This window comes from Palaemon carinicauda, chromosome 13 (assembly GCF_036898095.1).
Source record: "Palaemon carinicauda isolate YSFRI2023 chromosome 13, ASM3689809v2, whole genome shotgun sequence".
Taxonomy (NCBI): Eukaryota; Metazoa; Arthropoda; class Malacostraca; order Decapoda; family Palaemonidae; genus Palaemon; species Palaemon carinicauda.
In genome coordinates this window covers 138,532,763-138,546,615 of record NC_090737.1, presented here as the reverse complement: position 1 = coordinate 138,546,615, position 13,853 = coordinate 138,532,763, and the positions used below count along the sequence as shown (strand labels likewise).

At 32.6% G+C, this 13,853-nt stretch overlaps 1 protein-coding gene across 3 annotated transcripts in view; it reads left to right on the top strand.

Annotated features, from left to right (window-relative positions):
- Window positions 1-3,833: 3,833 nt before the first annotated feature.
- Mat89Ba (nucleolar protein 6 Mat89Ba) overlaps window positions 3,834-13,853 on the top strand; it is a 62,044-nt gene continuing 52,024 nt past the window's right edge. The window contains exons 1-4 of one of the 3 annotated variants that reach the window (XM_068385972.1): window positions 3,840-3,933; window positions 8,786-8,818; window positions 9,900-10,073; window positions 12,665-12,796. In XM_068385972.1, the coding sequence (XP_068242073.1) occupies window positions 8,792-8,818; window positions 9,900-10,073; window positions 12,665-12,796 (333 nt within the window). In that variant the 5' untranslated portion in view covers window positions 3,840-3,933; window positions 8,786-8,791. Of the gene's footprint in view, window positions 3,967-8,693; window positions 8,819-9,899; window positions 10,074-12,664; window positions 12,797-13,853 lie in introns of those variants that run through there. The other 2 variants (XM_068385970.1, XM_068385969.1) reach the window with 2 other exon arrangements.

Here is a 13,853-nt window from a genome sequence, read left to right as displayed (position 1 = left end):
AATTATGTATAATTAACAAAATAAATTATGCTGACGAGTACCTGGTAGATAAACGTTTCATACCTATGATGTTCGCCATAGAGATGCAAAATCCAAATCAACACGTTCTCTTTCACGAAATCAGTTTCATCAGTCTTGTAGTCTGCCATTTTGAGAAAATTTTCTCACTTCTTTTTTCTTCGTTATAAGCTCTGTATTTAGTTTAATGTTGTTAAAACTCGTATCATCTGGTTGTAGCTGTAGATCTGATATTTATGTATGATTCTTTAAAGCTTTATACTGTTTTGACTTAGCAAAACCTAGTTTTCTACTTACAATGCCTACTTATTATTATCATTATTATTATTATTATTATTATTATTATTATTATTATTATTATTATCATTATTATTATTATTATTATTATTATTATTATTATTATTATTATTATTATTATTACTATTATTATTATTATTATTATTATTATTTACTAGGCTACAACCCTAGTTGGAAAAGCAGGATGCTATAAGCCCTGGGGCCACAACAGAAAAAATTACCCATTAAGAAAAGGAGATAAGGAAAAAAACATTTTAAGAACAGTAATAACATTGAAATAAATAATTCATATAGAAACTATAAAAACTTTAACAAAACAAGAGGAAGAGAAATTAGATAGAATAGTGTGCCAGAGTATACACTCAAGCAAGAGAACTCTAACTCAACACAGTGGAAGCCCATGGTACAGAGGCTAAGGCACTACCCAACACTAGAGAACAATGGTTTGATTATGGAGTGTCCTTCTCCTAGAAGAGCTGCTTACCATAGATAAAGAGTCCTTTCTACCCTTACCAAGAGGAAAGTAACCACTGAGCAATTACAGTGCAGTAGTTAACCCCTTAGGTTAAGAATAATTGTTTGGCAATTTAAGTGTTGTCAGATGTATGAGGACAGAGGAGACTCTGTAAAGAAAAGGACAGACTATTCGATGTATGTGTAGGCAATGGGAAAGTGAACCGTAACCAGAGAGAAAGATCCAATGTAGTACTGTCTGGTCAGTCAAAGGACCCCATATCTCTCTAGAGGTAGTTACTCAACGGGTGGCTGGTGCCTTGGCCAACCTACTACCTACAAATGGTGGTTGTTTTCAACTACTTTTAAATTACCACACTGTTGTAATTCAAATTGACTACTGTAATTCAAAACTCCACTTAATGGTTCTAGGACAATTACCCCTGGCGGATAATTGCCTAACTAACTAATAGGCTTGTAACGCTATTCAATACCTCTATATTCCTTCTATCTTGTTCTTAAAAACCTATCTTTTAAAGCTTTCTCTGTTTTTCAAAATCAGTCTGTTCTTCGTTTGAATTTCGACAGAAGAAGGATATGCACTGAAATCCCTTTTTACAAAAAAAAAAAAAAGAAAAAAAAAAATACCTGCAAAGATGTGGTTCTTCCACTTTTGTGTGATGGTTCCTCAAAGTTATTCAATGGCTACACCCAAAGAAGCTTTTAAAGGAAGTCAAGTGCTAGTGGTAAAGTGTTTGTCTAGCATTTGCATGGCAGCAGATCGATCCCCATCCAGCTGTTTACTGGATAGACCACTGCTGCGATTGGACACCAACCCCACGTTGGTTGGGCCTCCCTGGCTGACGTTCTTTTCCAATAGGTTATAGCCAAGCTTGTAATAATGCTTCTGAAATTGTTAAATTCTCTACAGCTAAACAAATTGTCTATTCAATCTGCTGTACCACCAGCCTCTCTATACAACTCACAATGCCTATAATTTTTATTCCTTTCTATAAATTTTCTTTAATGATATCATATTCAACACTGTCTTAATTACTATGACAGCTTCATCAGTGATAGATTCACCTATATGATCTCTTCTGCCATTATCATTTACAAAACATGACTTTGTCATTTATGCTTTCCTTTCTTCTGTCTTATAGAGGTTCATTCCAATTTCTGTGAATTTCCTTTAAATCTATCATATTTAACCTTGTCTTAATTACTATGACAGCTTCCTCATTGTTGAGTTCACCTATATAATCACTTCTGCCATTATCATTTACAAAACTTTGTAATTTCTACTTTCTTTGCTTCTGTTTTTTAGATGTTTGTTTAAATTTCTATAAATATCCTTTAAATATATCATATCTAACCTTGTATTCATTTCTGTGGAAGCTCCCTTAGTATTTAATTCACCTATATAATCTCATCTGCCATGATCTTTTACACAACTTAACTTTGTCTTCTCTGCTTTCTTTTCTTCTGTTATTTTTTTTAGAGGTTCGTTCAAATTTCTATAAATTTCTTTTAAATCTATCATATTTAATGTTATCTTCATTTCTATGACAGCTTCCTCAGTGTTAAATTCACCTATATAATCTCTTCTGCTATTATCATTTACAAAACTTTGTAATTTCTACTTTCTCTGCTTCTGTTTTTCCGAGGTTTGTTTAAATTTCTTTTAAATCTATCAAATTTAACACTGTCTTTATTTCCATGACAGCTTCCTTAGTGTTGAGTTCACCGATATAATATTTTCTGTCATTATCATTTACAAAACTTTGTAATTTCTGCTCTTTTTAGAGATTCGTTCCAGTTTCTACAAATTTCCTTTCAAACTATCATATCTAACCTTATTTTTATTTCTGTGGAAGCTTCCTTAGTATTAAATTCCCCTATATATTCTCTTCATTTTACTATATAATCTCTTCTGCTATTATAATTTACAAAACCTTGTATTTTTTACTTTTTTTAGAGGTTCGTTCGAGTTTCTACAAATTTCCTTTCAAGCTATCATATTCAACCTTATCTTTATTTCTGTAGAAGCTTCCTTAGTATTAAATTAACCTATATATTCTCTTCATTTACCTATATAATCTCTTCTGCTATTATCATTTACAATTCTTTGTAATTTCTTCTTTTTTTAGAGTAGTTTGTTCGAGTCTCTACAAATTTCCTTTCAAGCTATCATATTTAACCTTGTTTTTATTTCTAAGGAAGCTTCCTTAGTATTAAATTCACCTATATATTCTCTTCATTTTACTATATAATCCCTTCTGCTATTACCATTTACAAAACTTTGTAATTTCTGCTTTTTTTTAGAGGTTCGTTCCAGTTTCTACAAATTCCCTTTCAAACTATCATATCTAACCATATTTTTATTTCTGTGGAAGCTTCCTTAGTATTAAATTAACCTATATATTCTATTCATTTTACTATATAATCTCTTCTCCTATTACCATTTCCAAAACTTTGTAATTTCTGCTTTTTTTTAGAGGTTCGTTCCAGTTTCTACAAATTCCCTTTCAAACTATCATATCTAACCATATTTTTATTTCTGTGGAAGCTTCCTTAGTATTAAATTAACCTATATATTCTATTCATTTTACTATATAATCTCTTCTGCTATTATCATTTACAATTCTTTGTAATTTCTGCTTTTTTAGAGTTTCGTTCAAGTTTCTACAAATTTCCTTTCAAACTATCATATTTAACCTTGTTTTTATTTCTATGGAAGCTTTCTTAGTATTAAATTCACCTATATATTCTCTTTATTTACCTATATAATCTCTTTTGCTATTATCATTCACAAAACTTTGTAAAATCTGCTTTTTTTTTAGAGGCTCATTCCAGTTTCTACAAATTTCCTTTCAAGCTATCATATTTAACCTTGTTTTTATTTCTATGGAAGCTTCCTTAGTATTAAATTCACCTATATATTCTCTTCATTTACCTATATAATCTCATTTGCTATTATCATTTACAAAACTTTGTAATTTTTACCTTCTTTGCTTCTGTTTTGCAGAGGTTTTGCAAAGGTACCCATTACGCTACTACTACTACTGTCGTCCAGTGAGTACACACGCGAGAAATTGTAACCTGGTAAACAACCTTTTATTAGTGAACATTTATTAGTTTATTAGTCGTGTATTTTCTACCAAGATTAAAATGAAGAGCATATTAGAAGACAACAAGGTAAGCATATGCATAAATGTTTTATAAAACTAGTTATATTAAGCTACTTTAAGTGAATTAAGCTAAAACTTCTACGGTAATTTTGCTACCACTTTGTACAGGTAGCTTATCTGTGGTCTCGTAGGTAAGGGGGGGGGGGGGGTGGGATTGTTAGCAAACAATTAATTATTTGGTCTGACTGAAATATTAATTTTGGGAAATTTTTTCACTTTTCTTCTTTATAAGCTTGATAAGCTCTGTAATTAGTTTAATATTGTCAAAACTCATATTATCAGGTTGTAGCTGTAGATCTGATATTTATGTATGATTCATAAAATCTTTATACTGTTTTGACTTAGCAAAACTTAGTTTTCAACTTACAATGTCTAACTATTATTATTATTATTATTATTATTATTATTATTATTATTATTATTATTATTATTATTATTATTATTATTATTATTATTATTACTTGCTAGGCTACAACCCTAGTTGGAAAAGCAGGATGCTATAAGCCTAGGGGCTCTAACAGGGAAAAAAGCCCATTGAGAAAAGGAAACAAGGAAAAACTATTTGAAGAACAGTAACATTGAAATAAATAATTCCTATATAAACTATAAAAACTTTAACAAAACAAGAGGAAGTTAAATTAGATAGAACATTGTGCCCAAATGTACCCTCAAGCAAGAGAACTCTAACCAAACACAGCGGAAAACCATGGTACAGAGGCTATGGCACTATCCAAGACTAGAGAACAGTGGTTTGATTATGGAGTGTCCTTCTAGAAGAGCTGCTTACCATAGATAAAGAGTCTCTTCTACCCTTACCAAGAGGAAAGTAACCACTAAACAATTACAGTGCAGTAGTTAACCCCTTGGGTTAAGAATAATTGTTTGGTCATTTAAGTGTTGTCAGCTGTATGAGGACAGAGGAGAATCTGCAAAGAATAGGCCAGACTATTCGATGTATGTGTAGGCAATGGGAAAGTGAACCGTAACCAGAGAGAGGTATCCAATGTAGTACTGTCTGGTCAGTCAAAGGACCCCATATCTCTTTAGAGGTAGTATCTCAACGGGTGGTTGGTGCCCTGGCCAACCTACTATCTACAAATGGTGGTTGTTTTCAACTACTTTTAAATTACCATATTGTTATTACCTGTATTGACTACTGTACTTTAAGTCTCCACTTAATGGTTCTAGGACAATTACCCCTGGCGGATAATTACCTAACTAGCTAATAGGCTTGTAACGCTATTTAATATCTCTATAGTCCTTCTATCTTGTTCTTAAAAACCCATTTCTTTTAAAGCTTTTTCCGTTTTTCAAAAATCACTCCGTTCTTCGTTTGAATTTCGACAGAAGAAGGATATGCACTAAAATCACTTTTTACTGAGGGAAAAAAAAAAAAAAAAAAAAAAAAAAAAAAAAAAAACACCCATGGCCCAGAACACCTTCCAAGATGTGGTTCTTCCAATTTTGTGTGATGATTCCTCAAAAGTTATTCAATGGCTACATCCAAAGAAGCTTTTTAAAAAAAGTTAATTGCTAGCGGTAACGTTTTTGCCTAGCATTCGCATGACAGCAGATCGATCCCCATCCAGCTGTTTACTAGATAGACCACTGCTGCGATTAGACACCACAATGGGGTTGGTTGAGCTTCCTCGGCTGACGTTCTTTTCCAATAGGTTATAGCCAAGCTTGTAATACTGCTTCTAAAATTACTAAATTCTCTACAGATAAAAAAAGATTGTCTATTCAATCTGCTGTACCACCTGCTTCTCTATACAACTCACAATGACTATAATTTTCATTCCTTTCTATAAATTTTCTTTAATAATATCATATTTAACCTTCTCTTAATTACTATGACAGCTTCCTCAGTGTTGAGTTCACATATATAATCTCTTCTGCCATTATCATTTACAAAACATAACTTTGTAATTTTTACTTTCATTTTCTTCTGTTTATAGAGGTTCATTCCAATTTATATGAATTTGTTTTTAATCTATCATATTTAACATTGTCTTTATTTCTGTGACATCTTTCTTAGTGTTAAGTTCACCTATATAATCTCTTCTGTCATTATCATTCACAAAACTTAACTTTGTCATTTCTGCTTTCTTTTCTTCTGTCTTATAGTGGTTCATTATAATTTCTATAAATTTCCTTTAATGATATCATATTTAACCTTGTCTTAATTACTATGACAGCTTCCTCAGTGTTAAATTCCCCTATATGATCTCTTCTGCCATTATCATTTACAAAACATAACTTTGTAATTTCTTCTTTCTTTTCTTCTATCTTATAGAGGTTCATTCCAATTTCTATGAATTTCTTTTAAATCTAAAAATTTAAATATTTAACATTGTCTTTATTTCTGTGACATCTTCCTCAGTGTTAAGTGTACCTATATAATCACTTCTGCCATTATCATTTACAAAACTCTGTAATTTCTATTTTCTTTGCTTCTGTTTTTCAGAAGTTTGTTAAAATTTCTATAAATATCCTTTAAATCTATCATATCTAACCTTGTATTCATTTCTGTGGAAGTTTTCTTAGTATTAAGTTCACCTATATAATCTCATCTGCCACAATCTTTTACACAACATAACTTTGTCTTCTCTGCTTTCTATTCTTCTGTTATTTTTCCTAGAGGTTCGTTCAAATTTCTATAAATTTTCTTTAAATCTATCATATCTAATCTTATCTTCATTTCTATGACAGCTTCCTCAGTGTTAAATTCACCTATATAATCTCTTCTGCTATCATCATTTAAAAAACTTTGTAATTTTTACTTTCTCTGCTTCTGTTTTTCAGAGGTTTGTTTAAATTTCTTTTAAATCTATCATATTTAACATTGTCTTTATTTCCATGTCAGCTTCCTTAGTATTGAGTTCACCAATATAATATTTTCTGTCATTATCATTCACAAAACTTTGTAATTTCTGCTTTTTTTTAGTAGTTCGTTCAAGTTTCTACAAATTTCCTTTCAAACTATCATATTTAACCTCGTTTTTATTTCTATGGAAGCTTCCTTAGTATTAAATTCACCTATATATTCTTTATTTACCTATATAATCTCTTTTGCCATTATCATTTACCAAACTTTGTAATTTTTACTTTTTTTAGAGTAGTTTGTTCGAGTCTCTTCAAATTTCCTTGCAAACTATCATATCTAACCTTGTTATTATTTCTATGGAAGTTTCCTTAGTATTAAATTAACCTATATATTCTCTTCATTTTACTATATAACCTCTTCTGCCATTATCATTTTCAAAACTTTGTAATTTCTGCTTTTCTTAGAGGTTCGTTCCAGTTTCTACAAATTTCCTTTCAAACTATCATATTTAACCTTATTTTTATTTCAGTGGAAGCTTCCTTAGTATTAAATTCACCTATATATTCTTTATTTACCTATATAATCTCTTCTGCTATTATCATTTACAAAACCTTGTATTTTCTGCTATTTTAGAGTTTCGTTCCAGTTTCTACAAATTTCCTTTCAAACTATCATATTTAACCTTGTTTTTATTTCTATGGAAGCTTCCTTGGTATTAAATTCACCTATATATTATCTTAATTATACTATATAATCTCTTCTGTTATTATCATTTACAAAACTTTGTAATTTCTACTTTATTTTTTAGTAGTTCGTTCAAGTTTCTACAAATTTCCTTTCAAACTATCATATCTAACCTTGTTTTTATTTCTATGGAAGCTTCCTTGGTATTAAATTCACCTATATATTATCTTAATTATACTATATAATCTCTTCTGTTATTATCATTTACAAAACTTTGTAATTTCTACTTTATTTTTTAGTAGTTCGTTCCAGTTTCTACAAATTCCCTTTCAAACTATCATATCTAACCATATTTTTATTTCTGTGGAAGCTTCCTTAGTATTAAATTAACCTATATATTCTATTCATTTTACTATATAATCTCTTCTGCTATTATCATTTACAAAACTTTGTCATTTCTGCTTTTTTTTAGTTTCGTTCCAGTTTCTACAAATTTCCTTTCAAACTATCATATTTAACCTTGTTTTTATTTCTATGGAAGCTTCCTTAGTATTAAATTCACCTATATATTCTCTTCATTTTACTATAAAATCCCTTCTGCTATTATCATTCACAAAACTTTGTAATTTCTACTTTATTTTTTAGTAGTTCGTTCAAGTTTCTACAAATTTCCTTTCAAACTATCATATCTAACCTTATTTTTTATTTCTGTGGAAGCTTCCTTAGTATTAAATTCACCTATACATTCTCTTCATTTATCTATATAATCTCTTTTGCTATTATCATTTACAAAACTTTGTAATTTCTGCTTTTTTTTAGTAGTTCGTTCCAGTTTCTACAAATTTCCTCTCAAGCTATCATATTCAACCTTATTTTAATTTCTGTTAAAGCTTCCTTAGTATTAAATTAACCTATATATTCTCTTCATTTACCTATATAATCTCTTCTGCTATTATAATTTACAAAACTTTGTAATTTCTGCTTTTTTTTTTTTAGTAGTTCGTTCAAGTTTTTACAAATTTCCTTTCAAACTATCATATTTAACCTTATTTTTATTTCTGTGGAAGCTTCCTTAGTATTAAATTAACCTATACATTCTCTTCATTTACCTATATAATCTCTTCTCCTGTTACCATTTACAAAACTTTGTAATTTCTACTTTCTTTGCGTCTGTTCTTCAGAGGTCTTACAAAGGTAACTCTACGCTACTACTACTACTGTCCTCCAGTCAGTACACACGCGAGAAATTGTAACCTGGTAAACAACCTTTTATTAGTGAACATTTATTAGTTTATTGGTCGTATTTTCTACAGAGGTTGAAATGAAGAGCATATTAGAAGATAACATGGTAAGCATATGCATAACTATATTATAAAACAAGTTATATTAGGCTACTTTAAGTGAATTAAGCTAAAACTTCTACGGTAAATTTGCTACCACTTTGTACAGGTAGCTTATCTGGGGTCTCGTAGTTAAGGGGTGAAGGGGGTGATTTTTAGCAAACAATTGATTATTTGGGCTGACTGAAATAGTAATTAACTTACAAAAAATCACATCTGGAGCCTTAGTTTGTTGGGACTATGAACAACCGTATTATATAAGGTAAACCGACTTCAGAATACTTCCTACCTTAAGGTTCCCCTCCTAACCTAACCTAGGAGCCGTATACATACTTACTTACCTGCTGGGGGCGGTAAAGTTTTACTGTATTACAGATTCTGATTTCGAACAGAAAATGTATGTTTTCCTATAGTAAATAACGGGATTTGACCGAATTTGATTTTCCTAGGTTACATTGCCCTGTAATACAGTAAAATAATACCCTGGGGCTTCGCCCACTGCGACCCCTCCTTACACTACTGTATACATAGCCACCCTGCCCCCCTGACCCACTATATTATTGTTTGGTTTGGTGATTTCATATATTATAAGTATGTAAAGCTTTGAATAACAATATGGCCCATCTCCTCACCTGACCCCAGAGTAATATTTTATAGGTTTGTGGTAGTTCAGACATATTAGATATGTATCTGTATGATTTTGTTTTAACTAAAGTCAAAGCATGTAAAAAGTTAAACAGTAGCGTTTGTATAACGACGGACAGGACTTCTTGCCTTCGTAGAACATCACCTGACCTAACCTACAAGCCATGTCCTTACCTAACAGGGGCTTAATATCCCCCTGCTACCCCCTTAGACTGCCGTATTCTTAGCAATTGGATTGAAAATTATGGAGTTATATGTTATGGCCGTCATCATACATACACCCCCAGAAACAGTTTTAGAAGTTCGAGTAGTTTGTGGAAGTAACGGATGCGTCCGCTAACTATCTTTAGGAGAGGTAACTGTGGGGTAACACCATTACGAGCTCAAATAAACAAAGTTGGTTACAAACAGATGTAATTTTACTAATTAAATTCTGTCTTTCAGCTTATAGGGAATGAAGAAGATGGTGAGGATGACATTGAATCAGAAGGTGGCGACGAAAATTCAGATGAAGACGACGAACAAGATACAGATGGCTTCGATGAAGAGGAAGATGATATTGCCGAGGAAGATGACGAAGATGAACGGGAGAGCAGAAAAAGGAAGTTATCAGAAGAGGTTGGTTTCTCACTGTTTAGGTTTTTCTTTAATACAGTTTTATCACTTCATCCATTCAAGTATTTGTTGACTCTTTGGCATAACGAAGACATAAATTGATACTGTATGTAGAGTCGGTTAATAAAATTACAGTATATCCAAACCAGTTCTAAATACAAGTCTTGGAAATGTTTGCTCCTGTATGTTTGAATTTTACTTAAATTCTAATAGAATATATACTGTATTTTTAGAAACTAATTTGTTATTTGTTCTGACTTGTGTACAAACCTTTGTCCATTAATCTATGGTGATTTTTTGGTGTGAGCTTGAAACAAACTGAAATTTGGTAAGAGTAAGTCTGCTAAGTTCAACTTCAGTTAGCCAGAAACTTGGAGCTGATATGAATTGGACATTTTAACAATATAGTCTCATTATTTTGATGTTATCTTAGTCTATTTTTATTCATCTGGAACCTTATGTATACTGTACTAATCTAAGGAAATATGTGTATCTGAATATATGGTAGTGCCAGGAAATGTTTACATTGTTAATCCTGAGGTTTGATTGAGGTAAAACCAAGGAGGTAGACAGGGCTTATGGGCCTCTAGAGGGATCATTCATGGTCATTTTCATTTTATGGCATCCAGAATTACTTACCAGGTTTTGTATAAGGACTGGAATCTGTATTGCCAGATGTGTTCCCTGGATACTTAAAAGGGTTATGATAGCCTATTGGAAATGTCCTTGCTTGGCATTCTGTTGGAAGGGTGTTCAAGACCCACTCAGTCTCAATAGTTTCTATGCATTTCTGGAACCTCGGCTTCCTTGTGAGCTAAATATTAGATGTTTGGGGAGCTTGTAGGTCCACCTGCTGAGTCATCAGCATCCATTGTTTGACCCTTCCAGTTCCGAACTTAGAGAAGGTTATTGAGCACTGATCATATGTGTATATGGTTAGTCTCTAGGGCATTATCTTGTCCCTTACCTCTGCCTTTCATGAGTGACCTTTGAACCTTTAACCCTTTCGCTACGATGGCATCGTTATACATCGAAAGCATTCTTGGTGATACAGATGATATCTGGAGATGTCATTTATAAATATAAACCGTATGGAGTTTAAAATGACTTATTACTTATATATCTTACAAAAAAATATAGCACGTGGTCGTATATCACACACACTGCAGTTCTTTTCAAAGGTCAAACATACTCAGGAGCCGATTTAAAAGGACCAGAGGATCCTTGACTTACAGAGATCAAGTATCCTGAGTGGAAAAAGGTTTCATGGAAGTCCTTAAACTCATGTTAGATAAGATAGTATTGGGTACTCAACCTTGATGTTTTTGTTTAGGGCCATTTTGGCAATAGTCTTAGTTTTCTAGTAATGCCTGTGAAGCTTCTGCCTTTGCCTTTAAAGGTTTTAAAGGTTGCTCATGAATGGCAGAGGCAAGGGACAGTGACATTGCTTAAGCAGTCATGACAATGCCCTGGAGACTGACCATATTACATATGATCAGCGCCCAAGCCTCCTATCCACCCAAGCTAGGACCAGGGAGGGCCAGGCAGTGGCTGCTGATGACTCAGCAGATAGACCTATAGGCTCCTCCAAACCCCCCAACCTTAGCTCACAAGGATGGTAAGGTTGCAGACACTAAAGGCACTAACAAGTCTGAGCGGCACTCGAACCCCCGACGGGCAAACACCAGGCAGAGATGTTACCGATCAGGCCACAGCTCTTCTCCATCCTCTACCAATTTCTCTTCATGCACCTCCTTCTGAGCCTCAGTATTTATATACTAGTGTATGTAACCAGTCAAAAATCTCTGTTAAACATTTATAGATATGTACACAATCACACGCATCTCCCTCTCACCATGGTGACCACACCCTCTCCCCCCATACCCAAGGGACGAGTTTCTTCCGAAGGGCCAACACCAACCATATTGTGACGACTGTTTGGTACCTCTAACAGTGAGGCATTTGTTGACCGAATGCCCCAATTATAATAACTTAAGGAATAGATATTTATTTGAGGCTCGAGGTGAGGGTGGCAGGTTCATCCTTGCCAGGATTCTTGGACATGATGTGTCCTACTATGCAAGTGGCATTTTTAGATTCATTTCAGAAGCAGGTCTTCTGAAAACTATTTAACTTTTACAATGACATTAAACTTTTATGGTTTTAATTGAATATTCTTTTATATTTTTATATATATAGAGTAAATGATATCGGCGTCAATGACCTTACATGTCAGGATGTCTGAAAACTTTAAATCAATCTATCAATCGGGGAGTTATATGTCTGGCAATGCCACTGAGGGTGACTGGAAAGTAATTCAGTAATTTATAATATAAGGCTCCTACTTCCTCACAATCTAGTGGACTCAGAAACAATTGAAGAGAACTTTAATTTCACAGTACTGTAGTATCTTTCACAGTACTATATATGGTCTATTTAAATCAGGGAGAAACTTGGGTTTCCATTTTTTCTTTCCCGTATACAGTAGTCATATGAATAATGGTAAGTATTGAAATAAATTTTAATACAAGTAGGTATATTTTTTCAAGTTCCAATTTGATTACTGGTCATTCATATTCATGTTTTTGTTGCAGGAAGAGATGCCATCAAAAGAAGCTAAACTAGAAGACGAGGACCAAAGCCTGTATAAACTACCAACAGTAGATGAGCTAAATAGATTGCGAGAGACACAAATGCTGTTCCATTCCAATCTTTTTAGAATGCAGGTGAGAATAACTGCAATTCTTTTTAATTTTAAGTGTATTTTCATTGATTTTTATTCATCTGTGAAAGTATTATTGTTATTATTATTATTATTATTATTATTATTATTATTATTATTGTTACTTGCTAAGCTACAACCCTAGTTGGAAGAGCAACATGCTATAAGCCATATAAAGGCTCTTAACAGGGAAAATAACCCAGTGAAGAAAGGAAATATGGAAACATAGAATGGTGTGCCTAAGTGTATCCCCAAGCAAGAGAACTCTAACCAGAAATAGTAGTCTTTCTTATCTATTACTGTAATATTGGTCTTCCATTTTAAATTATGTACATTTAATCTTAGGGCATCTATATTTAAATTCCAGTTAGAAGCTTTGAATTGGAAATATATTTTTTTGAACTCGGTGTATTTACTTATGAATGATAGGTGTAAACAGGTGATATCTATTGGTGAGGTAATACAGTATTGCAATATCAATGTTTAATTATTCTTATCCAGAATTTATTGCTATTCTTCAATTAAAGGATGAATATGACCTTGACAATAGAAAAATTACCCTCCCTGACAGTCTGGTATCCACTTTGAGAAGATGAAGCACCAAGGTATGAATCTTGCTGCTTCTACACTGCCTTTTTTTTTTTGCCATATAGCCAGTACACCAGTGTTTACCATTAATTTTTCTCTTTTTGTTATTAGTGCTTTTGTTCACTTCTTTCTATTTATGAACATACAGGTATGTCTATTAAGTTGGCTACAAAACTTCATCTTCTAATAGGAGATTGATTCAAACGTACCTAGAACTTAGCAGTTAAAAACTTATACTGTAACCAGGTGTCTGCATTAGCCGGCAGTTACCTGTCGGTGGTAGGAAGCCCCGCCCCTTCTACCAGTTCACTAAACAGTAACTTTGATTCCTGCTACTGAGTAACATAATGTGCTTTCAGCTTCTCTTAACACTTGGCTTTTAAAATTTTCTTTCTTTTGCTCTTGGACAAGTCTCTTGATGTGCTATCAGCTTAATTATTTTCTTTCCAAGTCTCTTAACATGCTATCATCTC